Source organism: Siniperca chuatsi, linkage group LG24 (assembly GCF_020085105.1).
Source record: "Siniperca chuatsi isolate FFG_IHB_CAS linkage group LG24, ASM2008510v1, whole genome shotgun sequence".
Lineage (NCBI taxonomy): Eukaryota > Metazoa > Chordata > Actinopteri > Centrarchiformes > Sinipercidae > Siniperca > Siniperca chuatsi.
In genome coordinates, this window is record NC_058065.1 from 8146673 (window position 1) to 8173867 (window position 27195).

At 40.7% G+C, this 27195-nt stretch overlaps 3 protein-coding genes across 9 annotated transcripts in view; all 3 read right to left on the reverse strand.

The window, feature by feature from the left end:
* Nucleotides 1-12090, reverse strand: part of LOC122871766 (OX-2 membrane glycoprotein-like) — a 15554-nt gene extending 3464 nt beyond the window's left edge. The window contains exons 1-7 of one of the 2 annotated variants that reach the window (XM_044187121.1): nt 11911-12090; nt 10157-10240; nt 9893-10016; nt 8748-9071; nt 7745-8074; nt 5682-5966; nt 4765-4866 (exon numbers count right to left, since the gene is read on the reverse strand). In XM_044187121.1, the coding sequence (XP_044043056.1) occupies nt 4765-4866; nt 5682-5966; nt 7745-8074; nt 8748-9071; nt 9893-9962 (1111 nt within the window). In that variant the 5' untranslated portion in view covers nt 9963-10016; nt 10157-10240; nt 11911-12090. Of the gene's footprint in view, nt 1-4764; nt 4867-5681; nt 5967-7744; nt 8075-8747; nt 9072-9892; nt 10023-10156; nt 10241-11910 lie in introns of both variants that reach the window. The other variant, XM_044187120.1, reaches the window with a different exon arrangement.
* A 499-nt stretch (nt 12091-12589) lies between these two features.
* On the reverse strand, nt 12590-15415 carry LOC122872110 (OX-2 membrane glycoprotein-like). Its single transcript, XM_044187861.1, has 7 exons — nt 15310-15415; nt 14743-15081; nt 14192-14500; nt 14073-14111; nt 13889-13982; nt 13676-13723; nt 12590-13589 (listed from the first exon to the last, which is right to left on the reverse strand). The coding sequence occupies exons 1-7, from the start codon at nt 15362-15364 to the stop codon at nt 13439-13441; spliced, it is 1035 nt and encodes a 344-aa protein (XP_044043796.1). The 5' UTR covers nt 15365-15415; the 3' UTR covers nt 12590-13438.
* A 1937-nt stretch (nt 15416-17352) lies between these two features.
* Nucleotides 17353-27116, reverse strand: LOC122872109 (OX-2 membrane glycoprotein-like). Of its 6 annotated transcripts, none has more exons than XM_044187857.1 (7): nt 26679-27116; nt 25580-25918; nt 24582-24890; nt 24464-24502; nt 24278-24371; nt 24113-24163; nt 17353-17691 (listed from the first exon to the last, which is right to left on the reverse strand). In XM_044187857.1, the coding sequence occupies exons 1-7, from the start codon at nt 26731-26733 to the stop codon at nt 17550-17552; spliced, it is 1029 nt and encodes a 342-aa protein (XP_044043792.1). In that variant the 5' UTR covers nt 26734-27116; the 3' UTR covers nt 17353-17549. The 6 variants fall into 6 exon arrangements, with proteins under 6 accessions (XP_044043792.1, XP_044043791.1, XP_044043790.1 ...); XM_044187856.1 differs by having other exon boundaries at nt 24113-24175; XM_044187855.1 differs by lacking the exons at nt 24113-24163; nt 24278-24371; nt 24464-24502; ... (1 more) ...; nt 25580-25918; nt 26679-27116 and adding exons at nt 17912-17974; nt 18078-18174; nt 18267-18305; ... (1 more) ...; nt 21364-21702; nt 21983-23905.
* Between the last annotated feature and the right edge of the window lie 79 nt (nt 27117-27195).

Below are 27195 nucleotides of genomic sequence, written 5' to 3' on the forward strand. Positions count from 1 at the left end.
GCTACAGCAGCTCACTATCACGACAGTGCACACAGGAACAGAAGTACTAAGCAAAAACTATAATACAGGTCAGATAAATTAAGTACCAAGTGGGTATAAGTATAAAATTTAAATAAGTGTAAAGTACAAAAAGAAAAATGGCTCATTATTAGAACAATTATAAGGTTAAAGAAGACATTTTTTGCAGTGTAGTTGACCAGCAGGTGTCCTTTCATCATGTTAACAACTTGGTGTGCTGCTCTGTCTTCTTTTACGATCTTATGAGTACAATTTATATTCAGTACCTCTAATCTCTAAGGAGCAATCAGTTCTGCCCTCGTGATTCAAGGGTCGACCGCGTTTGTGTGCCGGACCGGATGTGGTCACTCCCGTGTACTTCCTGTGGTGCTACAGATTAAAAAGGTGCCACTGAAAACATTTGCTTTCATGAATAATTGGCTCTTCCTGTCCTTGTAGCTGTGCCACAGCTTTACCTTATAATCTGTACATCTCCAGCCAGCCACACCAAAAAATCATGGAAACGCAGACACAAATAGACCAGCAGCATTTTACTGGAAGAACCTCAGGCCTTGGCTGTGCTTCCCAGCCGTGACTGAAGCAGGCAGAGGCTGAATTACGCCCACCGATTCAGAAGGACCCACAAAAGCCTGTGTGGCTGGCTTGGGGTGTAACTTCAGCCACAGACATCACAACTTTTCAGGCCATTCACAATGGGTTACTCTGCAGCTGATCATCTCTTAGAGTTTTACTGTGCACTTCTGTTGTGCAACCAATACACTGGCCTGCATCTCTCCAGTAATATCTTAATTTGCCTCAGATTTGAGATATTCAGCTGTGAGATTTGTGCCACCACTCACAAAATTACATTAAAAGCCCCTGAAAAAGTATTTTCTCAATTAGCTGCTTACTGCGAGCAATGTGTCCTAGGGAAAGGTCATGCACCAGGATTTAGCAACATTTGAATCAAAATGCGATGACAGTTTTAAAATACCTTTTTTCAGCCATTGCATTACTTTTAAATTTGATGCTAAAATTGATGTTACTACACACTGGATCATACATATCCTGGGAGTTTAGAGGTGTGAAATCCTGTTCCGTGCCCAGTCATTGAGTGTGATAATATTCACAAAATGGCCTCTGCAAGGTGTCGTCGTCTGTGCGATGCAATCAATAAAGCCTTGAAAAACATGATAAAATGAATCAGGTCAGCTCCAAATAAGGACTTGAGACACTTTGCATCACAGCTCTCTTCCCTTAAACTGCAATCTGAATCACATCACAGTAAAAGCCTGTGTTCTCCGCCAAGCCAAGACTGGGAAATACAGTATGTGTGTGTCTGTACAGTCCAGTTTGAGAGGGGGTGTTGTTATCAACTGGGCAGGATTTCAACTTTGGGCTCTGTCCTTCCTTGTCCTTGTCCCCCTTCAGGCCTCTAATGTCTGTCTTCCTTCACAGTCCAAGACAGATTAGACAGAGAAAGAGGGTCTTTTCTTCTGGCTGCTAACTCAAGACAATCAGCTCAACCACTTGTTATTCTGCTCAGGGTCCACGGAGTTGGAAAATGAGGAAGGACTTTCAAGAAGTGTGGAAAGTCTCAAGCAAACAGGAGTTCTTTTTCTCCTGAGAAAAATCTATTTTTGCAGTGACCCAGCTGCAATGTATTCCAGATATCCCACGCTGAATTTTAGCCACAGATACTAGAGCAAGTTCTGGTGCAACAAAACACTATCAATCACATGCAAATACAGTATTTAAAAGTGTCAAGACTGTCCCTGGCCGTCTCATGAGTTAGGGATGTGAGAAGAACACAAACACTCTTAAATCAACAGCACGATTGAGGCCTTTGTTTTGGGCGACCCATGTGGGCGAATGTTGGTTTTGGAACTTGACATGATGAGGTGACGAGGAAAGTAGGAATTAATGCGATGTGTGAGTGGGTTTCCATCTTTAAGACATTAGGAAAATGAGTGTATGTGCCCAGACCAGGAGGAAAAGGAAACTCATGAATCTTTGCTTGAGCTTCTGATTGAGGCCGTTTTAGGAAATGCATTGCTGTAGGAGAATTTGTGGACTATATTCGTTGGAATTTCTCTCATGACTTTGGTTGGCTTGTGTGACACAAGCTAAATTGTACATTGCCAAATCGAGAGTAGCCGTGGGACCGTCCTGACCTTGACACATCAGCTCCCACTTTTGTTTTTCTTCCTTTACGGCCACTACTTTTGTTTCATTACCGCGATAAGTTTGGTTTTCCCTGCCTCTCCCGGGAGAGCAGAAAATTTATGATAAAGGGGAAGTGGGCAGTGGTCCACACGCCACATTACGCTGGCACCACACTGTTTCCATGACACCCAGTAAGGATTGTGGTAAAGGTGTTAACAAGTGAAGGGAGTGTTGATGACACATGAGTAAGCATCCACCCTGACACCTCTGTGTGGAAAGTAGCTGTGAGCCCTGCGAGTTGACCTTTAGAGTCTGTTTTCAGAGAAATGTGAGATGACGCTCGTGTTCATTCTCAATATAAAAAAAAATTGTGGCATTTCTGCTTTATTTTTTATAGTGATAGCTGGAGAGAAACAGGAAACGTAGGGGAGAGAGAGAGGAGATGACATGCAGCAAAGGGCCCAGGAGGGAATTGCTGCTGCGGTAAGGACTTAGCCTTGATACATGGTACGCGCTCTACCAGGTGAGCTACCGGAGGGCCCCCACTCCCACTTTACCGACATGCTCCTACACCATATTCACTTCCTCTGAGATTTTTTTCCATACTACAAACAGCTGAAACAGATTTTGAATTTCCCAAATCAAATGTTCTTTTTTTGAAAGGCCCTTTCGAATGCAATGGCCCCATATTGCCAATTGTCAATTTTGGTTTCGATTGTGTTATATTGACTGCCTTAGGGCCTGACACACGCCTACAGACAGCTGTTGGGCCCAACTGGACTACAAATGATCTGCAACTGAGTGTCTGTTATTGTTGGCAGTAGTCGGCCTTAATCAGTTGCCTTTCGCTAATTGAGAATGTTTGAATCTGCATCTGAAGCAGTTGATGAGAGAGCTGTCTGATTGGCTATACAGTGTAGTGAATGACTGATTTCAAGTGTGTGGTTTCTTCTTATATTTAGTCTGCCTTTTATTTTCTTCAAGCAAAGCTTTACAGGCCCAGTTGCAACTTTTTAATCAGACATCTCAATTTATATTATTATTATTATTAGTAGTAGTAGTTACAAGAAAGTGGTATGCAACTTTTTGTAATGTTTTTGGGATTATGAATACAATCTACTTATTTCCTCTCCAGCAGGGGCAAAACATACATATATGGTAGCTGTTTGTGGTTGGTTGTCTTTAAACCTCCAAAAAACTGATTTATTGGCCACTTGGGGGCAGCAGAAATAACATTGACATACAGCATAACCATTTTTTAAATTGATATGGCAAACAGTTCCTTATTTACACACCCAACATATACGTAGCAACATTAGCATTTATTTGGAGTCGTGTTTGTGTCCTCCTGACGAATGCAAATCCAATATTTACTTTCCTTTTAGCTCTGGTTTGTCTCCACCAACTCCTGAGGGAAATATCTGGCTCTTTAGCTGCTAAATGCTCCACTATGTTCACCAGCTAGTTGCTAGTTGCAATATGTGTTTGGTACCATACAGTTTTTTCACTGAAAACAGCTGCCTGGTGTGTCTGGAAATGATGCTGATGAGAGCAGTGAGAGTGAACCAAAACAATAAAATTGTGGGCGGAAAGCCAAAACAATGAGCAGAAAGTCGGTGAAATGTACTGTAGAACTGAGGGGAACTGCAGAGTTGGGTGATAATTCTCTGTGGGGTTGTCACTACAAGTGACCACTTTCATACACACAGTCATGTGATCCATTGTTAACATAAAAATATTGACTACAGCTGCTTTAAGTACACCCATTAACAGAAAACTTGCTCAATCAGGATTGTCTTTGCTGAAGTTCTCTGAGGTTGGCTTGTCAGGGCTCACAAAATCCCAGGATGTTTTCTGTTCATGTAACCAGAAGAAATGTGAACAGTTCATCATAATCACTACAATGACAAGAGGCACTCAAAACTTGGCCAGCACAACGAGCCACAAGATAAACAATACGCTGCATATCAGTGTGAGTGTTTTTCTCCCATGATAGAGATCCTGTAATAAAGAAACACCAATAGAAAAGACTGTATTATCTTAAAATGCTCCGTCTGTTGTTTTCAGATGTTTTTGCTCATTTCTATAGCTCTGCTGCTCATTCATACAGTTACACAATCAGTCCTGAAAGCTGCCCAGAAAAACCTCAGTCTTCTGCTGAACTCGGACGCAGTTATGATCGACATTAGGGATTGCTCAAAGTGCTTCTTAATCACTTTCTTCACCCACGTTTTCCTGAGCTACTGGGCGACTGAAACTGGCAAGGGGAAATCCACATCCAGACACTCACATAACAGGAGGTACAGTATTTTTGATGACATGCTTGAATTTACTCTTTTGCAACCATCCCCTGTAATTCTCAGAATTCCTCTGGAAAACCACTAGCGAACAGGCATGACCTTGCTGCATACAGCTGCTGCAAACGCTGGTATTTCACCAATACTGTTTTCTGTTTTAAGTCAAATTGTAATTAAATGACACCTCAACAAATGTGGACGGAGACTGTAAACACATTTTGTTAAGTCATTTAAGAGTGAATGTGGCTTGAAAGAGGAAACATGGGGCTTTTGTTGGAAGTGAAGCTGTAGAGTTGGGACTCACCGTCAGTACAGATGAAGCACTTGCAGAGACACACACACAGACACAGGAGGAGGACCACTGCCACGCCGCACACCGAGAGGAGGATGACCATGGCTGGACCCACTATAGCACACAAACACACACACCCTTACTCCAAAACACTGTTTATGTTTTAAAACTACAATGTGTAAAATGTATGACATCTGGACTAAACATGTTAGGTGATGTGGTCTTTCTTAAAATAAAGAAAAATAATCCTTCTCGTATGCTGCGACATTACAGGATTCAGGACCCCATCAAAGCAGCCACAATTACCCGTGACTAAAATAGCTGAGAATACACACATGTGGAAAACAAAAGCCTTCTTTCAACTGCACCTCAGCACCCGAGGAAGGGAAGTGTAACTGGTTCTTAAACATTTTGGCAACATTTTGAGACAGTACTGGTAGGTAATTTTGCTTGTGGCCTATTTCTTGCATATATCTTTACTGCCTTGATTGCACATGATGTTACTCATATTGATTTTATCACTAAAAATGTTACCCATGTATCTTTGGGTGTTGGCACAGAAAAGACTAAAAAATAAAATCACAAACAAATCAATATGAAGTCCACTGGGCAAATTGAGCAAATTTTGTGGTTAAACTTAATAAGAGAGAGGTGTGTTGCATGTGATACATGCTTTGTCTGATGATGATGTTGATAAACGTATCATATATTTATTACATTACTTCCTGCTTTTTTTCTATTATTTAAAGACACGTCAGCATAGACCCCATGATGCTGATCTTTATGCCATTAAGTGGCTGTATTTGTGCACATATTTAGCATATGAAATTTTTGCAACATCACTGTATTTATTCAGAAATAACCAAAATAACTTGACAACATTCAGTCTGGTAAAAACCCCATTAGACGAGGCTTTATGAGCTCCTAACCGTTTGTGTTGAGGTACACTGTGAGGGGTTTCTCCAGACCCTGGTGGTGCACGATGCACTTGACGGACAGATCATTGAGCAACCCTGATTGGAAGAACAGCGTGCTCGTCACTATCGTCGTGCCGTCGCCCTGATCGTACACAGAAGAAATGGGCGGTCCAAGCGTCCGGTTGTCCCCGTCGATGTTCCACATGATCTCTGCTGCAGGTCGGGCCTGGGCGGTGCAGTTTGCCTCAGTGACTCCTGAGGATGAGGTCACATGGCTCACCTCTGGTTTGGGTAAAACTGATGAAAGAAAGATTTATTATTATTCTTATATTAAATTTTCTTTTTTCTTCAGAAAGTTGAGTTCATATACTGTTTTTTCTTCGTGATTCTGGCAGCTGTTTTGTATTTTGTTTGAGCCTGCCAATCACAGACAACAGAAAGCCGAGATTTGTTCCCCTGCCTTCATAATGGAGATGGAGAGACAGAGCACATCGCCTGTCAATCTCTCTTTCCCCCGAGGACACAATGACACAAGTTGTCCTCCGACAGGCCGACAGAAATCAGAGTCAAAGCTGATTTTACTAACTCTGTGGTTGTGTTTGTGTGTCTGGATCTCTGGTTCCGTCAGTTTAGACAAAGCTTGTTTAGCAGAGCAGGGAGAACACACACACACACACACACACACACACACACACACACACACACTGAGGGCCTTGTGTCCAGGGAAACAGTGAGCCACTCATCCCCTGGGCTTTCTCCCAAATTAATCACCCCTTTCCCCTCAATGACACCCCTCCCTCTGTCAGCACTATCACTCCAAAAACATGCACACACACACACACACACACACACACACACAAAGGAAGATCAACAGCCACTCACACTCCTGGAACATTTGCGTACGACTTCTAAAAGTCTAAGAAAGGTTACACTCTTTTCTTTTTAACATTGTGGTTTACACCTCTGTGGCACATTGAATGAGAAAAGAGGATGAGGTTAAGTGTCGGCGAGGGACACGAAACATTGTCACCAAAGCAGGTCAGAACAGTAGTTTAATGACTAGAGTAACTCTCACCTCAGGGCTGCCTGTGGTTTATTTATACACAGCACTTCCCTTTCCTGAGCTTTGTCCCAGGACGAACACACACAGGCACACTCTAGGCCTCCTCTCAGGCTACAATATATCCAGTACAATATGTGTCAAGATCATTTGGAAAATAATCCTTAAGGTGTTCAGTGTATGTATTCAGGCTGAACTGTACAGGTTCACTTTAATACTCCCTATAAAATAAAATAAAAAAATATAAATGTATTAGTCTAATACAGTTTAATATTGCTTTTTTGTGCTGTTCTGTCTGTATTTTCTTGTCGACTTTTGTGTATTTGTATAAAGGCCAATCTGGAGACAGCCATTGCAAACTAGCTTAGGCTATAAATATAAAAATCAACATAAATAAATAAATAATAAAATAATAAAAATGTATGTCTAAGTTCCACCTGGAAAAGCTTCAGTAATGCGTCTGTGACCGGTTAGCGCCACTCATATGGCTAACATCATTAGTTTGGTGAACACAACTGGGAAGCCAGAGCTCAGAGACCATAACACATAATTAAACACCATCATTATTTCCAAGCAAATGACAGCGAGGAGAAGTGGAACGAACAAAAAAGCTCTGTATCTAACTTGTTTAGAACAATGTCTGGAAATACCTAACATTAGTCACAACTAGCTATTTCCAAAACAGCTTCATCAAACATGATGATTTATTTGCAATGACATCCCCTGTCTACTACCATGTGAAGGCTAAAGGAGCACTCCATCAATTTTACATGACAAAGTCAATTTAAAATTTAATTTTTTTTGTGTGTGATGTTTTCTGTGGCTTTGGAGGAGCTATGTCACGTCAGAGAAAACGACTTAAGTGACATCACCCAAGTATCTCAGCTTGGGCTGAAACAGTGCGTGGGTGACGTGGAGTTTGAAAGACACGACCATTTACCAGACAGGGAGGACGTGAGACACTAACACTGGTGGACCCAGTGTTTTTAGAGCTTGACCCATATAAGGTACTCACCATAAACAGAGAGGCAGGCGGTGGCGCTTTTGATGCCGTCTGGGTATGTGTGGAACTCGCAGGTGTAGCAGGCCTCGTCCTCCGTCCTGACCGCCTGGATGGTCAACTGGGTGTCGCCCAGGGTTCGGCTCAAGCTAACTCGACCTATGAACTGCCCCACTATGTTCTGGTGGCCGTGCTTGGCGTAGGAGGCCACGGTGGTGGTGTCGCCCTGCTCGGCCGTCTTCCTCCACAGCACCTGGTGCACCCTCTCAGGGAGGCCATACCAGCAGGACAGGGTGGCCGGCTTCCCGCTCACGGCCGTCTTGTTGCCCTCCAGGTGCACTTTACCTGGGACAAAGGAAATGCTGCTGTTATTAATATTTAATATCAAGAAAATTAAGATGATCCAATGTGATTGTATGTTAGCTGTATGTGGATTTATTTCTGCTGGCATCAAAATGTACAATGAAAACTTTACAGGACTGCTGCTTGTGGGCAGGAGCCGCGGTAACAGGAGGAATCTGGGGGTAGTAAAAATGTGTATGCACACGTTTAATAGTAACAGGAAGTGCCAAGGCTAGCTAGGTGGGTGGGCTTTCTCCCCTGCTGCTCTGCCAGTTCAGCCTATTTCCTCCTGTCTCATAAGGGGTCTCGTGAGGAACACAAACACTCTCTGTGACCCTAATCAGGACTTGCGCAGAGACTACATGACAAATAAACACAGCTGCAAGGCTTTGTCTTTGTGGAAAAAAGAACAAAAGTTCAAATGTTAGGTGTGAGCAGCAACACTGAAAAAAAATGCTTATTAAAGATAACTTGCTCTTTAAAACAACAGAAGCTAGGAACCAAATCCAAAGCAAACACAAAAACTGATTTATCATGTTGGAATATATTATTATGAACCCTTAATGATCTAAAATATGAATAAAGTTGTTTGGCCAGTATTAGCACAGATTCCTGACACAGCTATAAGCTCAAGTTGTTTTTAGAGATCTGGAGCTTCTGGAGCTGCCAGACTGACCTGTGACGGTGATGCACGTCCTGCCTTCTTGCTTGCCCGAGGGATAAACATCAAAGATGCAGCGGTAACAGCCCTCGTCATCAGACCGCACCCTCTTGATGGTGATGTAGCTGGCGTCGTTGTGGGAGGCAGTGAGCTGCACGTTGGGTTCTTGATGGCTGACGCGGATGGGGACGCTCTGTTGGTACGCCAGGAGGATCTTGTTGTGCCTGTTGAGCCAGCGCACTTGCCGGACGGTGTCGCCTGTCGCCGAGGTGAGATTACAGCCCAGCAGCAGGGGACGACCTGCCTCTGCTCTCAGAGTGGCAGGAGCTATGACCTCACCTGAGTTCAGAGACCATATTACATTTAAATGTCATATAGCCTGAAATGTGACATTTTAAGGTGAAGCTAGTTTTGACTACTTTATAAATAGTTAGGTAGTTTAGTCCAGCGGTTCCCACCTTAGGGATTGGGCCCCGCCAGAGTCACCACATAGATCTGAGGGGTTGTGAGATGATTAATGAGGAAGGAAAGAAGAAAAAAACAAGTTCTGATACACTGTATTAATTTTGGACTTTTCTCGAATCTCAACGTTCTTTTATATGAAATATTAAATCATTTGACCTCTTTGAGCCTTGAACACTCATCTAAATGAAACCATCTGAGAAGTTTAGAGAGGAAATGTTTCTTTTGTGGAGCTGCTAACAACTTACTGTATACACATCTGAACTACAGCCCCAACTAGACGCTGCTTTTTTGTAAGAGGTTACAAGCCAAAACGGTTGGGTAACAATTTTTTAAATGTAAAATCTTGTCAAATCCCTGTCAGATAAACATAGTGGAGTAAAAAATACAATATTTCTTCTAAAATGGTAGTGCAGTAGAAGTATAAAGTAGCAGAAATAGTCAAGTATTGTTAAGTTCTGTACTTAAGTAAATGTACTTAGTTAGTTCCAGCAGCTGAGCACTAAGGAAGGTACCATGGAAACTGAACTCACTAAAGTTAGATTTTTCTCTCAAACCCTTTTGTAATCATAAAACCTCACAGTTTGTATACATATGCATGGTTAACAGTTACCTCTGTCTGCCTTTTGGGGGCTTGCACAACCTTGGTTACATCAAAAATCCTCTTAAAATGAGTTGCCGGTAATTTAATAACGTACCTTGCGTCCTGGAAACAGTCGTTCCTGCTATCCAGAGCAGCAGACACAGGGGCAGGGCAGGTCCACACATCGCACACTCAGGCAGGGTTACCAACTCACACGCTGACCCAGTATCTCATCCAGGCTGTAGCTGCAAACACAAACACTGTCAGAGAGCTTACACAACCTAAACCTCAAAGTAGCTTGTGGCTACATAACATTAAAAAAAGAGGTTCAATTAGCAAAGAAACAAGTGTGAATGGGGAGGCTGTGATGCAGATGTACCCCTGTCAGCTGTCCAGTGTTGTGACTTGCTGAGCTGCTGTTGGTCAACACAGTTGTAGCTGCATCTTACTGGCACACTGTCTGCTGTAATGGGAAACATGAGGCCAGAGGATGACATTAGCAATGACTGCATCGTCCCAGCATTATCAGGGAGCACACTCTTTGCTTAGTAGTGAAGGAAAAATACTAACACGTGAACAACTGAACTTCTTTGCAGCCACGACACCGGGGTTAGTTCACTTTAAAAGTCATTGCCATGGTAATACAATGTCTAGGCATCAACAACAACAGCTGCTGATTCAAGAACCATCACCTGGGGTCTAATGGAGGTTTTACATGTTAACCCACAGCATGAACCCTGTAAGCCCATAATCATCAGGCAGCAAAACAAGCTGCCACTTTGACGTCTAGACAACGCCAACCTCAAGATTTCAAAATCAATACCCAAAATCCAACCTCAAACTAAGTACAGTGGTCAGATGATGATGCAAGAAGTGAGTGTGTGTGTGTGTGTATGTGTGTGTCACTTCTGCATATCCTGGACAAAAAAGTGGAAACAGCAGGGATCAGGCCTTTGATCAGACTATACAAGTGAAGTGAAGTGGACTTGCTGGGAAAGAGAAACCCGCCTAAACCACAAGACACACCAGGTCCAGACCTCAGAGCTTTATGGGCATTATTTGCTCTTTTACAGTGCCAAACCATCTGGCTTCACACATGCAGCCTGCTCCTGTTGGGCAACACTTAAATCACTTTTCCACTACAAAAATGTCACTGATGTCTGACAGTGGGCTGTTAGAAAGGCCACAACCAATCTAATTCAATCAATCAGCTTTTAATGTGAAACTCCAGCAGATATAGCTGAATGTGACCTTCCAAATGTTGGTGTGTTTATTCTTTTATTGAGCGTGCATGTATTTGAGAGAAAATTGTTGCTTCTTTGGAGGTCAAATGCTTCACTCATAGGCCGATTCAATGTAAGCATTACATATGTCTTGACAGAACTTGTTCAGGAGAGCTGAATGTTTCATGTTCTCCAAGAGAGGGACAGAAACCAGGCTGGCAACCTAAATCCTAATCCCGCATCCAGATGTGCCCTGAACATTTCCGCCACAGCTGGTTTCGGGCCCAGAAGACAGATGTTGTGTGAGATTTCTTGAACAGATTGCTGAGACAAAAAAGAAGCATGAAACTGATCACCTTTCCCACATTTATGTTATTTAAAGCAGGAGAGGGAAAAGGCTTTTTCAATTTTGGGGCTGTAAATCTTTCTCTTGACAGGTTCACCTCCTAACAATCATAACAACTGATAAAATGCTATACATACATATAAAAATTTCACCCAAAAATATAGTGGAAAATGGCTTTTTTTTTTACAGCCAGGAACACTAAGAAAAACATCAACAAGGAAAATTATAGCTATATAGCTTAATTCAGTTAGCCTACAAGTTAATTTTAACTTATTTTCTAGTTTACGTCAGTGATACGGGTATATAAGTCATTATAAGGGAACAAAACTACTCTAAAAACAAGTTAAATGTTGTTTTCAGTAAAAACTTTATAGTTTTAAAACATTCATATCTTCATGTCTCGTTTTACACCCTGAAGAGTTTCACCATAAAAAGTCAGACAAACCAATTAAGGTGTGTTTCTGGATTAAGTAAAAAAAAAAAAAACTACAACTAAAAGTGATTCCAAACTAATTATGCTGCAGCTAAAATCGTGGAGAATGTTTCATAATGAATCAGACTTACCCGCCGACAGATGAAAGTCCACAGAAGAGAAAGCCAGCTCCCCAGTGCTCCCGGTGCTGCCTGAGCTACAGGTGATGTGAAACTGCAGCAGAATGATCCATAGTTCAGTTTTACATTAAACTACGACTAAACTGTGCTGAAGTCCTGCTGCCGCATCGCAGCCCCTACACAGCCTCAGCAACTCTGAGGCAAACAGGACCTCCGGCGGCCATGTTGTGCAGCTGCAGCAGACATTCACTGCACTGCTGGGAATACATCCTTTTTATTATGGTTTGATATTTCCACTATTGCTTTTAAGTAAGTCAATAAATCACCAGTTTCTTATCACAGCTCATCCGGCTCTAAAACACTGACATGTTTTGTATTCCAAACATGTCAAAGGAACTATTTGGACTTTTAGAAAAACTGATATTTGATTAAAATACATTATCAGATGCAGTTACATTCCGCAGGGCACATTTTATTTACTCATTGGAGATGCAGTATATTTTTTGACCATCACATGAAGCCCTCTCCAGAGATATAAAACACCACAGTTTAAGATTCTCAGTGACTCTTCTTTGCACAAACCCCACATTTTGTTAAATGTTCCTTTACCAAAGCTGTTGCTCATTTGCCCACATTTGCATCCTTTAGCTTCTTAGATGAAACAAACAACATAAAGACAGGGAGAACAAAAATAAGTGCTAAAATATATGCAGCATTTTATTGAATACACCCCTAAAAACAAAGAGTTTGGTTTTGCAAATGCATCATTACAAGTGAGAATGATTTTTTTCAAAATGTTATATTTAGTTTAATAATGACAGATGGTACAAAATACTATATTACTTAAAGATTATCAATGTTCAGAAATAGGGAAATTCCCCCCCACTTTTATTTATTATTTCTCTTGAACGTTTTGATTCCAGGTATATACTGCTGTTATTTTAGGACTCATACACATTCATTATTTATATTCAGTGTTCCCCTGTAATTTCATGGTTGCCAAGTTTCAGTTTATATAAATAAAATACAAAAAGCAGCAGCAGTAAATTTATATGCATTTCATTTGAAAAAGAAAAAAACAAATGAACAAAGACGTACAAAACAAAGGATGCAAATGCTTCATCTGAATTATATCACAGATGTTATAAAATACTTTACGTTAGTGTGTAAAGTCACAAGAAACAGATACGTGAAATCAACAAAGACGCATCAGAGTAGTTCTTCTTTGTGGCAAAGGTAAGTACATCACATTAAAAAAAACATGAACACATAAAAAGGATGGTCAAATGTTATAAAGGATACGGTAAAAATTTCGAAAGGACAAAAACATTAACATCAAATCTACTGTGTACATGAATCTTTTTGATCTTGATTTCAATGAACTGAGACAGACATGTTCTCTGTTCTGTACTGAAAGATCATTTCTAACACAGGACTTTCTGTGTCAGTTCTTTCACAAATGCCACCATATTTTGGCAGTTTTGTTCAAGTCCAGCTGTCTTAGTTTTGGCACTGCAGTCTTGTGGGTTATTCTGAGTCACTAAACAGGTGACTTTTGTGAAAATAGCTGTCGCTGACACTTTGCTGTTGAAGATGATGCTCTTGGGTTGTCGCTTTCTTTTTTCTTCGCAGTAGAACGTTGCCTCGGGTGCTCGTTCACTTGCTTGATTTGCAAGAGTGGTGTTTTGTTCCTTCAGATAAAAACAAGACATTAGTCAATTTCATTAGTCAGAAGCGACAAAACATGTACAAGTGAAAAATGACTAAATTGTCTTACTCATAATTGGGTTCGGTTGGTTTTAGTGGCGTCTTGATCTCAGAGTGTCTGTGGGACAGACCGAAGGAATGAAGAAAAGTCAACGCTGAACAAACATTTATCAATTATTTATTCATGGGTTTTGTCTGAAAAGATCTCAATCAATCTTCACCCTATTAACTGTCAGAAACTGATATTACAGCCGCAGAGATGTTGATGAAAGTAAAAAATTACCCGTTCTGATGTTTTTGTTTCAACATGATGGCGATGACTGCAGCAACACAAACACAGGACACTAACACGGACACCACGATGATCAAAGTGAAATCTGTGAGGAAAAGAGGAAAAATTAGTGACATGATTCACTCAACATTCATGAAGGTAATATTGACTTGAGACCTTCTAAAACTCAACTTACTGAAATCACTGTCTTCAGGTCCAGATTCCTCATCAAAACCTGAAAAACAGAAACCAAAACATCAGAATCATCAAGTATTCATCAATCTATAAATGCGTAGCTTTGGAAGTGTTTCTCACCGGCAGCAAACGACTGTTTGACCTCAGGAATCATCATAAACACCTCTCTCTGAGGACCAGAGCGCACTCGCACTGCACATCCAACCTGTGTGCTGTTGCCATGGAAACGAGGCAGCACAGCTGTAGCGGTGACAGTGACTGTACCGTTGGTGTTGGTGACACGGACAGAGCTGCGGTTGGAAAAGTGGACGTTGTGACGCAGGACACTTAATGTTACTGTGGGAGCAGGTCGACCTGTGGCCGAGCAGGACACAACTGCCTCTTCAGGAGAGTTTGATTCTCTAACATGCAGAAGGGCTTCATGCAGCTCTGCAGAGGAAACACATTTATAAAATATGTTGTTACAAAGACATCAGCTTCTGACAGGATACTATTTGTCCAGTATGTCAGTTTGTATGAGGCACAAGAGTCGCCTGCTGCTGGTGAGGAGCACAAAGTGAGCGATGAAACAGGTTAAAGTTGTGATTCAGCAGGGGGAATTTTTTTCTACTGGCACCACAGACAAGAGGGTTATTACTGAAATGTCTGTAATAATGCAGAAAGGTTCTTACCATAGAGTTGGAGGCAGGTTGTACCTGTGAGAGCACCTTCAGGGTAGGTGTTAAACAAACAGCGATAGCATCCTTCATCCTGCTCCGTCACCTTCCTGATAACTATGGAGCTGTTCTGCAGTCCAGCACCTTTAAACTCCACTTGATCTCTAAAGTCAGGATTCACTTTGTGACCAAAGATTTTGTTGTCGGTGGCGAGAGTCTTCTGCCCCTCAGATAAAAGTTTCTGCCATGTGACCTGAAGAACATCTTTAGATTGCAGCAGCTGACAGCTGAAACGAGCCTCTTCTCCCACTGCTGCCATCACAGTCCGCTGTGTTTCTATCACAGCTGGTAGACCTGCAGGAGATGCAATGCCAGGTGTGTGAAGTGTGTGTGTATCTGTGACAGTATGATACTGCTGATGTGTAATTCAATAAACAGCTTTAAGTCAGTGACTTTAATATAGAACTGAGCAGCGGTGTTAGGAGTGAAACAGGTTTAAAAGTTTAACCTATGCACAACAAATAACTTTAAAACCAACCAAAACGTGAGATATTATTAAAGAATTCAACTCATCTTTCTTACCTTTTTGAAAAGATCCCAACACAACAAGGAGATACAGGACTGCTCCGTTTGCCATGTTGCCTCCTCATTTGCGCTAAAATTCAAATCTAACATGCAGGTGTACAGAATGCCGGGGGAGGGGGGGAGGGGTGTAGTCAATATAAAACAATGTAAAAAGTTAAATATATCATATAACAGGCAATACATAATGGAACAGGATTTTAGTGAATAGCGAATAAACCCCAAATGCTTTATTTTATTTGATCAATTATCACTATTGTGCTCTAGAAACACTATATTAACAGCGCGTGACGTCTTGCTGTCCCCTATTGCAGCCCGAAGTGGAACAGTCCAGTCTGACACTTTTACCTTCACAGACTACTTTCGTTTTCAGTGACGGTTACAAACACCGAGCAAAAGTGTACAAGTGGAGAGTTTTACACATTTGTTACTGTTGTTGTATATTTAATACAATATATAATAATATATACACACATTTACAGGTGCACTAAATAGTGTCTAAAGAAGCATACATCTGCTCACCTTTCTTACTTTTTGCTATTTTGAACAAAGGAACGACGCTTTTTCACGTGCAAATTAAATTTAGGTGACGTAAATCCTTCTGTCTGCAGGTTTACAAAAGGAAAATAATAATACACGAATAAAACGTAATATTTATAGCTGGCAGGTGACAGGTGAGAGACACTGACGTGATGTCATCGTATTAGGTGGATAGATATTCCTGGATTCAGTGAAAACTCTACAACTAGTAACATTTTTACTGATACTGATAGATGGTAGTGCACAAAACACAGAAACAGGTCATGTGAAAGTGGAAAAGCAGGTTCTGACATTAAAGAACAAGCAGCCTGTGTTAGACTCCTGCTGCCTTCCCTGATGGCTCCACACCTCCTCAGGAAATGTGAATAAACAGGGGCCTCCAGTGGCCATGTGATGCAACTACAGCTGCTAATCTGCAGCTGACATTGAGGAAGAGTTGGGAATAAATTACATCTAAATATGAACAACATGAAGGTTTGATGGGTCCAGTATTGTTGTTGTCACTATAATTAGTAGCAGTAGAAGACAGTGACAGCAGTAACAGTGATAATGCCAATTTTAATGAGCAATATCAAACGTCATGATACACTGAGGATTTATTACTATGATGTGAATCTTATGAACACTGAAATCAATTTATGATGCACAAGGTTTCATTTACAGCAACAACATTTGGCATGTTTCCTCCCACAACTTGTCACATATCTCTTTGATAAAGCTTATAGTTAGCCCTGAACCATCCCTTTGTTATGCTGCTATAGGCCTAGACTGCCAGGAAACTTCCCATGATGCAGTGAGCTCCTCTCCCTCTTCATCTGTACGCATTTTGATCCCATTACTGCATGTTACTAACTCGACATCTTCTCTCTCCCGTAGTTTTGTGCTTTCTCGTTTCTCTCCTTCTGTCGCTTTCAGCAGGTGTTTCTGCCTCCGGAGCTGCAGAGTCTGGATCTGTGGTTGTCAGCCGCCTGCTGCCCCGTGTTGCTGCTCTACAACTGCTACTACAGTTGTTCTTATATAATAATAATAATAATAAAACTTTATTTATAGAGCATTTATCAAAACAAAGTACAAAGTGCTTCACAACAAGAGAAATAAAATACCACAGTGAATGATGAAATATAAAGACGTTCTTAGTCTTATTACGATTATTATCATCATTATCATTCCTATTATTATTACTTTATTAATATTAATATTAATATTACCACTACCATTACATTATTATTATTCAAAAATTTTAGGTGACATTTGCATTGTGCCCCCCCCCATCTCTCTCTCTCAACCCAAAACGCCCACCATTGAGTCTGGTTCTGCTCAAGGTTTCTGCCTCTTAAAGGAAGTTTTCCTTGCCACTGTCACCAAGTGCTTGCTCATAGTGGGATTTGTTGGGTCTCTGTAAACAATATTTTAAAGAGTACGGTCTAGACCTGCTCTATAGGAAGAGTGTAATGAGATAACTTCTGTTATGAATTGGCGCTATATAAATAAAATTGAATTGTATTGAACATATTTACACTTTTAATTTCCATGAGTGGGAAACACTTTTCTCTCTCATTGAGTTGTCAGACAAAGAGATGAATGTTGTGCAGGGTTTGCAGTGTAATCTTTCATGTCTTTCACAAAGCAGGATCTTCTGCCTCCCATGCAGCTTCTGTTCAGCTCTGACTGTCCCAGCATTGGCACCACAGTCTTGTGGGTTATTCTGTCACAGAATCGTTAGTCAAAATAAGTCTTCTTGCTGTTGAAGATGACGCCTTTGGGTCGTCTCTTATTAGATTTTTCTCAGGTGTCCATTGTGTGTTCTGATGGTTCTCCTGCTTGACTAAAGGTGTTTGGACCCTTGAGGTAAAAAAAGACACTCACATTATTACATCATGCCATAATTATTTTATGCTAAATTCCTCTGAACAACAGTAATGTGAATAAACATGCTGAACAGATTAGTTCAGGAGGTACAGAGACGAGATGGTAGATAGGAAAAAAAATCTAAAATAGAGTGCAGAACAACTGAAAGTAATAAATATGTGCAAGTTAGTAATAACAGTAGAGGGAGTCTTACTCCTGAGTGTCTGTGACTGTAGTTTGAGACATCTCGATCATCTCAGGGTCCCTGTGTGACAGACTGAAGGATTTAAGAACAGTTAGAGCTGAAAAAACATTTATCAGCTCTCATAGACTGAGACACAGATATTATAACAACACAGATATTATAAGGAAAGAAGTACCTGTTCGGATTTTTTGGTTTATTTGTTTGGATAAAGATGACTGCAGCAGCACAAACACAGGTCCCTATGATGAATGGTGCAACGATCAAAGTCCTACCTTTGAGAAAAAGAGGAATAATTGTTGATATGACACACTCAACAATTATAAAGCAACAACAGATCAAATGAAAGTACTGAACATGAACTTACTGCGACCACTGTCATCAGATCCAGATTCCTCATCAAAACCTGGAAACAGAAACCAAAACATCAGAATCATCAAGTATTCATCAATCTATAAATGCGTAGCTTTGGAAGTGTTTCTCACCATCGGCAGACGACTGTTTGACCTCAGGAATCATCATAAACACCTCTCTCTGAGGACCAGACAGCACTCGCACTGCACATCCAACCTGTGTGCTGTTGCCATGGAAACGAGGCAGCACAGCTGTAGCGGTGACAGTGACTGTACCGTTGGTGTTGGTGACACGGCCAGAGCTGCGGTTGGAAAAGTGAACGTTGTGACGCAGGACACTTAATGTTACTGTGGGAGCAGGTCGACCTGTGGCCGAGCAGGACACAACTGCCTCTTCAGGAGAATTTGATTCTCTAACATGCAGAAGGGCTTCATGCAGCTCTGCAGAGGAAACACATTTAAAACATAATATTATAATGACAATATTATAATGTGTGTATGTACATATATATGTATGTGTATATATACTGTGTGTACTGTGTATATGTGCTGTAGATATTTTTCTTCTGGTTTTGTTACTAGTATCGTTGTTATTGTTACTATTAATAATGGTGGTGGTAGTGATAGCGGTGAGTAGTAGCAATGGTATTATTATTATTGATTAATGCTGGTAGTTATAATTATTGCCCTTGGTTTATTATTATTACACTGTTTCAGTTTATTATTACTTCTATCAATAACAATGTCATTGTTATCATTATTTGTTTTCTCTTTTTCTTCTCATTTATTTTTAATTACAATAATAATACTATATTACTACATAACTGTTGTTTCCGTTGTATGATCACCAGCACTATTGCCAGTGCTATGAGTACTATCAATAATTATTACTAATATCATCATCATCTTGATGTTATTATTATGTTGCTATGTTGTTACTATTGTTGATATTATTATTGGTGCTATTGTTGCTGTTGTCACTGCTATCATCATCCTCATTTTGATGATATTGCCATTTTTACTGTTCTTGTCACTGTGGTTATTATTGCTTTTATCATTATTATTATTATTACAGACTTAATCCCAATCTATACCTAAAACAGCAGCGATTATAATTAAAGGTAGTCTATTATACCTAATTACTGGTCTATATTTGCTAGTGTTATTATTGTAGTAGTGGTGAGGATGATAGATTAGATTAGATTAGATTCAACTTTATTGTCATTACACATGTACAAATACAAGGCAACGAAATGCAGTTTAGGTCTAACCAGAAGTGCAATAAGCAAGTGCAGGATATAAAGTGTGTGCATAAATGCAGGATAGAGCAATATTATGAAAATATTTTACAAGTGGTACTATGGACATTATATACAAATGCCATTACTATAAACAGAAGTATACTGATGGATATGTACAATAATGAATTGGACTGGGCAGAACAGCAGCGCAATGAATATAAAGTAGTGCAAATTATGGAAATAGTTAATAGTGCAGTATATAAGTTATTGCAGTATTCATGGGGTCATGTGTGCCTCCTCTCTCCTTCCTGAAGTCCATGATGAGCTCCTTTATCTTGGAGGTGTTAAGGAGCAAGTTACTGTCTGAGCACCATGTGGCCAGGTGCTGGACCTCCTCCCTGTAGGCAGTCTCATCGTTGTTGCTGATGAGACCAATAACCGTAGTATCGTCCGCAAACTTGATGATGGCGTTAGATCCATGTGCAGGCCTGCAGTCGAGTGTGAAGAGGGAGTAGAGGAAGGGGCTCGGCACACAGCCCTGTGGTACGCCAGTGTTGAGTGTGATGGTGGTGGAGCAGTTGTGGCCGGACCTAACAAGCTGAGGTCTGTTTGTCAGGAAGTCCATAATCCAATTGCAAATGGAGGTGTTAATGCCCAGGTTTCCAAGTTTGGTGATTAACTTGGAAGGGATGACAGTGTTGAATGCAGAGCTGAAGTCAACAAACAGCACATACACATACATAAGTGTTCTTATTGTCCAAGTGTGTGAGTACAGAGTGCAGTGCCATGGAGACTGCATCCTCTGTGCTCCTATTGCTGCGGTAGGCAAACTGGTACGGGTCCAGTGTGGATGGGAGGAAGTCCTTTAGGTGTGATGGGAATAACGATTGCAATACTATGCACCACGATTCATTTTTATCTTTTATTTGATTGTATTTATTAAATTACTTCTTTTTCCTCTCATGATGGCATCTTCACGTTTAGGCCGCTCAGACATTCACTTAATGACACTGAACCTCCTCACTCAACAACCCGCTCTATTCGTTTTGTTCTCTCTTCTGTCTCTTTATTATTATGGTTTATTCATTTATTTTATGAACTAGTTTGCATATTCATTTATCTTTTGTTATATTTTATTCTATTGTGTTTTATTTATTCCTTCATGCCAACTATATCTGAAAGATGGCACCACCTCGGACTGGACCCTGATGACTGGGGAGGCTCAGGGCACTGGACTAGTTTGGGACAGGGGTGGGGGCTGTTCTGAAGGGGATCTGACCTGCAGCAGGCCAGCCGCCTCCTACGGGTCTGCTGGTGGCCTAAAGCAGGCGAGAGCAAAGACAGCGAGGAAGAGGAGAAAGGGAAAGGAGCTAAAAAAGGATAAAACAAGCAAACAAAAATAAAAATAAATAAAAAAAACCCAGCTGTCCTGACCTAACCCGCCCCAGATCCACCCTGGACCCCCTTTGTCCTGAGAGCCCGACCAGAGATGCTCTCCAAGAGCATTGTAGTTGTGTTTTTTCACCTTTATTTCTTACTTTGGTGTCTCCCTGTTTTCCTGTCTCTCCCCTCTCCCTATATCTTTTACACAGAAAACCCACCCACACAAACACAAACACACACACCTACCTACACACATACACTATAATGAGATAATCTAAGTCGAACATTATACTCCTTTATCTTTTTGTCTTATTTATTTATTTATTTTCTCTCGCTCTTTCCTGGTTCTTGTCATTGTTGCTGCAGTGTATCTTTTTTTGTCTCACTTTGTTTGAATCTAGTTCCCCCTCTTCTAGTTTTTTCTATTGGCACCACAGACAAGAGGGTTATTACTGAAATGTCTGTAATAATGCAGAAAGGTTCCTACCATAGAGTCTGAGGCAGGTTGTACCTGTGAGAGCACCTTCAGGGTAGGTGTTAAACAAACAGCGATAGCATCCTTCATCCTGCTCCGTCACCTTCCTGATAACTATGGAGCTGTTCTGCAGTCCAGCACCTTTAAACTCCACTTGATCTCTAAAGCCAGAATTCACTTTGTGACCAAAGATTTTGTTGTCGGTGGCGAGAGTCTTCTGCCCCTCAGGTAAAAGTTTCTGCCATGTGACCTGAAGAACATCTTTAGATTGCAGCAGCTGACAGCTGAAACGAGCCTCTTCTCCCACTGCTGCCATCACAGTCCGCTGTGTTTCTATCACAGCTGGTAGACCTGCAGGAGATGGCAGCTCACATTGTGGTTCATATGCAAAAGGCTAGAATACAGAAGTACAACTCGGTGATGAAGTCGGATTTGTTAAAACGTTTTTTCTTTGCAAAATACAACATGAATTTATCCATGAACTAATGCAAAAGTATCTTCAAAATGATCCATCTAAAACGTATTCATGCGACTACAACAAACAAAGAACATTCAGGAGCCACACAGCTGTGCTTTCAGTAAGAAAATAAATGACATACACCTGTTTAAAATATGGGAAACTGTTTCTCACCTTTCTGAAAGAGTCCAAACGCACAAAATAAATGTATAACTGCACGGTGAATCATCTTTGCTGCAGATCTTCTGCCAAGTTCACAGTGACAGCTGTGCAAACAGCAGGTGTGCGCAGGTAACTTCCAGGTAAATTGGTCGTCATAAAATCCCCTTTATTCACCAACAATGTAGCAACCAATCCTTAGGGAAAAATATGGGCCTTATTGTAAAATTATAACAAAAGATTTAATAAGAAATGGCTAATTTAAAATGCGATGTAAACAGCGCCCGACTCCTGTTGCGCCCACGTCACCAATGGAAAAGAATGTAAATGTGAATGTAAATTAATCTCTCAGTGCACCAGACGACGCTTGTTCACATGAGCAAATATAATTTAGGTGACGTCAATTTTTCTGATGGCAGGTTTAAAGGAAAATATTCCTGGATTTAGTGAAAACTCTACAACTAGTAACATTTTTACTGATACTGATAGTTGGTAGTCCACAAAACACAGAAACAGGTCATGTGAAAGTGGAAAAGGAGGTTCTGACATTAAAGAACAAGCAGCCTGTGTTAGACTCCTGCTGCCTTCCCTGATGGCTCCACACCTCCTCAGGAAATGTGAATAAACAGGGGCCTCCAGTGGCCATGTGGTGCAACTACAGCTGCTAATCTGCAGCTGACATTGACGAAGAGTTGGGAATAAATTACATCTAAATATGAACATGAAGGTTTGATGGGTCCAGTACTGTTGTTGTCACTATAATTAGTAGCAGCAGAAGACAGTGGCAGCAGTAACAGTGATAATGCCAATTTTTAACAAGCAAGAAATGTCAAAATGTCATGTTGCACTGAGGATTTATTAGTGATAATGTGACTCTTATGAACACTGAAATGAATTTATGATGCACAAGTTTTCATTTACAGTCATTTGGCATGTTTCCTCCCACAATTTGTCACATATTGGCATATTTACTGACATGATGTCATCGTATTAGGTGGATAGATATTCCTGGATTTAGTGAAAACTCTACAACTAGTAAGATTTTTACTGATACTGATAGATGGTAGTGCACAAAACACAGAAACAGGTAGAAACAGGTCATGTGAAAGTGGAAAAGGAGGTTCTGACATGATCTTACCAGCCTCCTGAAGTATCTCAGTGCCACCAGCTCAATGTGTTTAAATTGTCATGTTTTCTCTTTCACTTAAAGTCTTGTGGTTTGTGGATATCTTACGAAAAGTAATGCACCGTTATTCGTGCATAATCCTACGAATGTCCAGCAGCCAGCAACAGGGTAGCGGACCTTAATCGTCTTGGTAACAACAAACAGGTGGTTAACGTTGTGAAGCGGTCGTCGTTTGGCTGCCTGCCCTGTTAACAGGGCACTCCTGCAAAAGGAAGCTTGCTCTCAAAAGAGCTGCATGTGATTCTTGATACAGCAGAGAGGTTTATAGTTAATAGTTTAAAAAGGACTTTATAGGCATGTGTGCTAGCTCATTAGAAGAAACAAATTACAAAAACACATAAAAAAAACCCCCTTACCAAACAGTCCATATAGCGTAAAGTCACGAGAAAGCAAACAGAGGTGAAATGATATTCAGTGTTGTCTTATGTATGTTTTACCCATACTGGTAAGTGCAGCATTATGGAGGGCCCACAATTAAAAAACTACAAACATATAAAAGCATGTAAACACTAAATGGAATAAAAAAAATAGTATAAAAACACACGTTCGTTTATCTGGAGATGCTGCCGTCATTTCATTTCTTTCACAAATGCTGCAACATTTTGCCTCCAAAGCTTGATGCAGTTTTGTTCAGGTCACTCAGTCTGCCACGTGAGTCTTTTGGGTTATTTTGTAGTTAATCCAAACGTAACAGTAGTTGTGCATCACCTCGTCACAGTTACACATAAAACTGTGTTAATCCAACCAGCTCTACAGCCTCCTTGATGTCGAAGGTGACCGATCTGAGTCATCACTTGCTTGACTCTTCACAGGAGATTTCCGTTGTCTCATCTGATCGTTGTCCTGCGTGACTGAAGGTTCTCGGTCCCTCAGATAAAAACAAAAATTACATTTTAACTAAATTTCAAATCATTTTGCGAGTGTGAAAGTGAAGAATGACAGCAGAAAGGGAGTCTTACTCCTGAGTGTCTGTGACTGTAGTTTGAGGCATCTCGATCATCTCAGGGTCCCTGTGTGACAGACTGAAGGATTTAAGAACAGTTAGAGCTGAACAAACATTTATCAGCTCTCACTGACTGAGACACAGATATTATAACAACACAGATAATGAATGAAAGAAGTACCAGTTCAGATTTTTTGGTTTATGCAGGATAAAGATGACTGCAGTAGAACAAACACAGGCCCATATGATGAATGGTGCAACGATCAAAGTCCTACCTTTGAGAAAAAGAGGAATAATTGTTGATATGACACACTCAACAATTATAAAGCAACAACAGATCAAATGAAAGTACTGAACATGAACTTACTGCGACCACTGTCATCAGATCCAGATTCCTCATCAAAACCTGGAAACAGAAACCAAAACATCAGAATCATCAAGTATTCATCAATCTATAAATGCGTAGCTTTGGAAGTGTTTCTCACCATCGGCAAACGACTGTTTGACCTCAGGAATCATCATAAACACCTCTCTCTGAGGACCAGAGCGCACTCGCACTGCACATCCAACCTGTGTGCTGTTGCCATGGAAACGAGGCAGCACAGCTGTAGCGGTGACAGTGACTGTACCGTTGGTGTTGGTGACACGGACAGAGCTGTGGTTGGAAAAGTGGACGTTGTGACGCAGGACACTTAATGTTACTGTGGGAGCAGGTCGACCTGTGGCCGAGCAGGACACAACTGCCTCTTCAGGAGAGTTTGATTCTCTAACATGCAGAAGGGCTTCATGCAGCTCTGCAGAGGAAACACATTTATAAAATGTTTAAATATCACATATAGTAGTCCCCACATGTTTCAAAAACACCACCACTCCATCGCAAAGACAACATGGACTCCAGGATACTCTGCACCTTCTACAGGTGCACCACTGAGAGAATCCTGACTGGCTGCATCACCGCCTGGTATGGCAGTTGCACCACCCTCAACCACAAACTGTTCTCCCTGCTGCTGTCCGGCCTGTACACATCATAGTATATTTATTTATGTGCATACCTGTCTACAAGCTGTTCTTATTATGTTTACACATTCAGGCCTACTACATTACCTGTTTACATTACAGTTTATACACTTTATTATTACTTATCTGTCTACCACAGTATATTTTATTTATACTATATTAGATTCCTAAAGTTTAGCTGCTGCACTATTTTATGTCTGAGATTCTAATTAGATTCTTCGTACATTTTTCTACATCTGTAAGAGCTCTGTTGGAGGGAGCCTGAGATCTAAGAATGACAATGAAGACTTTGGACTTGTTTTGTAAAATACATGTCAAAAACAAACATTCATGGCACAATTATGTCAAGTGGACAAGTAATCATGTTTTGGGTGAAGTCGGAGATGAACCATGTGAAACAGGTAACATTACAGAGGAAACAAAGAGTTATGGATCTTTTTTATGTATATTACAGAAAGGTTCTTACCATAGAGTTGGAGGCAGGTTGTACCTGTGAGAGCACCTTCAGGGTAGGTGTTAAACAAACAGCGATAGCATCCTTCATCCTGCTCCGTCACCTTCCTGATAACTATGGAGCTGTTCTGCAGTCCAGCACCTTTAAACTCCACTTGATCTCTAAAGTCAGGATTCACAGTTTGACCAAAGATTTTGTTGTCGGTGGCGAGAGTCTTCTGCCCCTCAGGTAAAAGTTTCTGCCATGTGACCTGAAGAACATCTTTAGATTGCAGCAGCTGACAGCTGAAACGAGCCTCTTCTCCCACTGCTGCCATCACAGTCCGCTGTGTTTCTATCACAGCTGGTAGACCTGCACAATGGTGGACAAAGTATTCAGATCCTTTACTTAAGTACCACACAGGGTGGTATTTAGTAAAAGTACTAAATACCACCCTGTAAAAATACTCCAATACAAGTTAAAGTGCTGCACTGAAAATGTTACTTAAGTAAAAGTAAGCATAATCAGAAAAAAGTAAAGTATTAAAAGATAACGTATGCAATGCAGAAAGAAAAATGTCCCCTGTGACTGTTATACTGTTATATATTACATCACTAGAATATTATTACTCATGCATTAATGTAAAAGCAGCATTTTACTGTTGTAGTTGGTTGAGGTGGATCTCACCTTGAACTACTTTGTATGAGACTGCAGCAAATGATTATTTTCATTATGGATTGATCTGCTGATTATTTTCTCCAGAAATCGATTGACCGGTTTGTAAACAGTCTGAAAATAGTGAGATACTCACTGGACCTTTAAGTTGGCCTAAATGTCACCTACTTAGTTACTGCAGGAGATGGCAGCTCACATTGTGGTTCCTATGCAAAAGGCTACAATAAGGAAGTCCAACTCAGTGATGAAGTCTGATTTGTTAAGGCATCTTTGCAAAATATGATATAAAATATCAATTTAACCATTGTCCAATGCAAACGTATTTTCAAAATGAACCGCCAAAAACGTAACGTAATCACGCAACAACAACAAAGAACATTCAGGAGCCACACAGCTGTGCTTTCAGCAAGAAAAATAAATGACATAGACCTGTTTAATATTGGAAACTGTTTCTCACCTTTCCGAAAGAGTCCAAACGCACAAAATAAATGTATAACTGCACGGTGAACCATCTTTGCTGCTGATTTTCCGCCAACATTTCAAAATGAAAGGTGTCACGTGTGCGCAGGTAACTTCCAGGTAAGTTGGTCGTCATGAAACCCCCTTTATTCACCAACAATGTAGCAACCAATCCTTAGGAAAAATGATGGGCCTTATTATAAAATAATAACAAAAGACTCATTTAATAAGAAATGGCTAATTAGCGCTTTAAAATGGAATATAAACAGCGCGTGACGCCTATATTCCCCAATGCCACCGGAATGGTACATCCGGACCAATCAGGGAGAAGCATGTGGGCATTTGAATGAAATTAATAATAGATTGCCGTTCAACCTCTTAGTACACTGAACAAATAATTTAAATGAGCATTTGTGTCTCTCTAACATCATGGCAGAGGGTCACTGTGTGGCTGAATTATTTTATTTGTCCATTAAGCGATATTAATTCATCACAGTTTGTTTCCACTAATCACA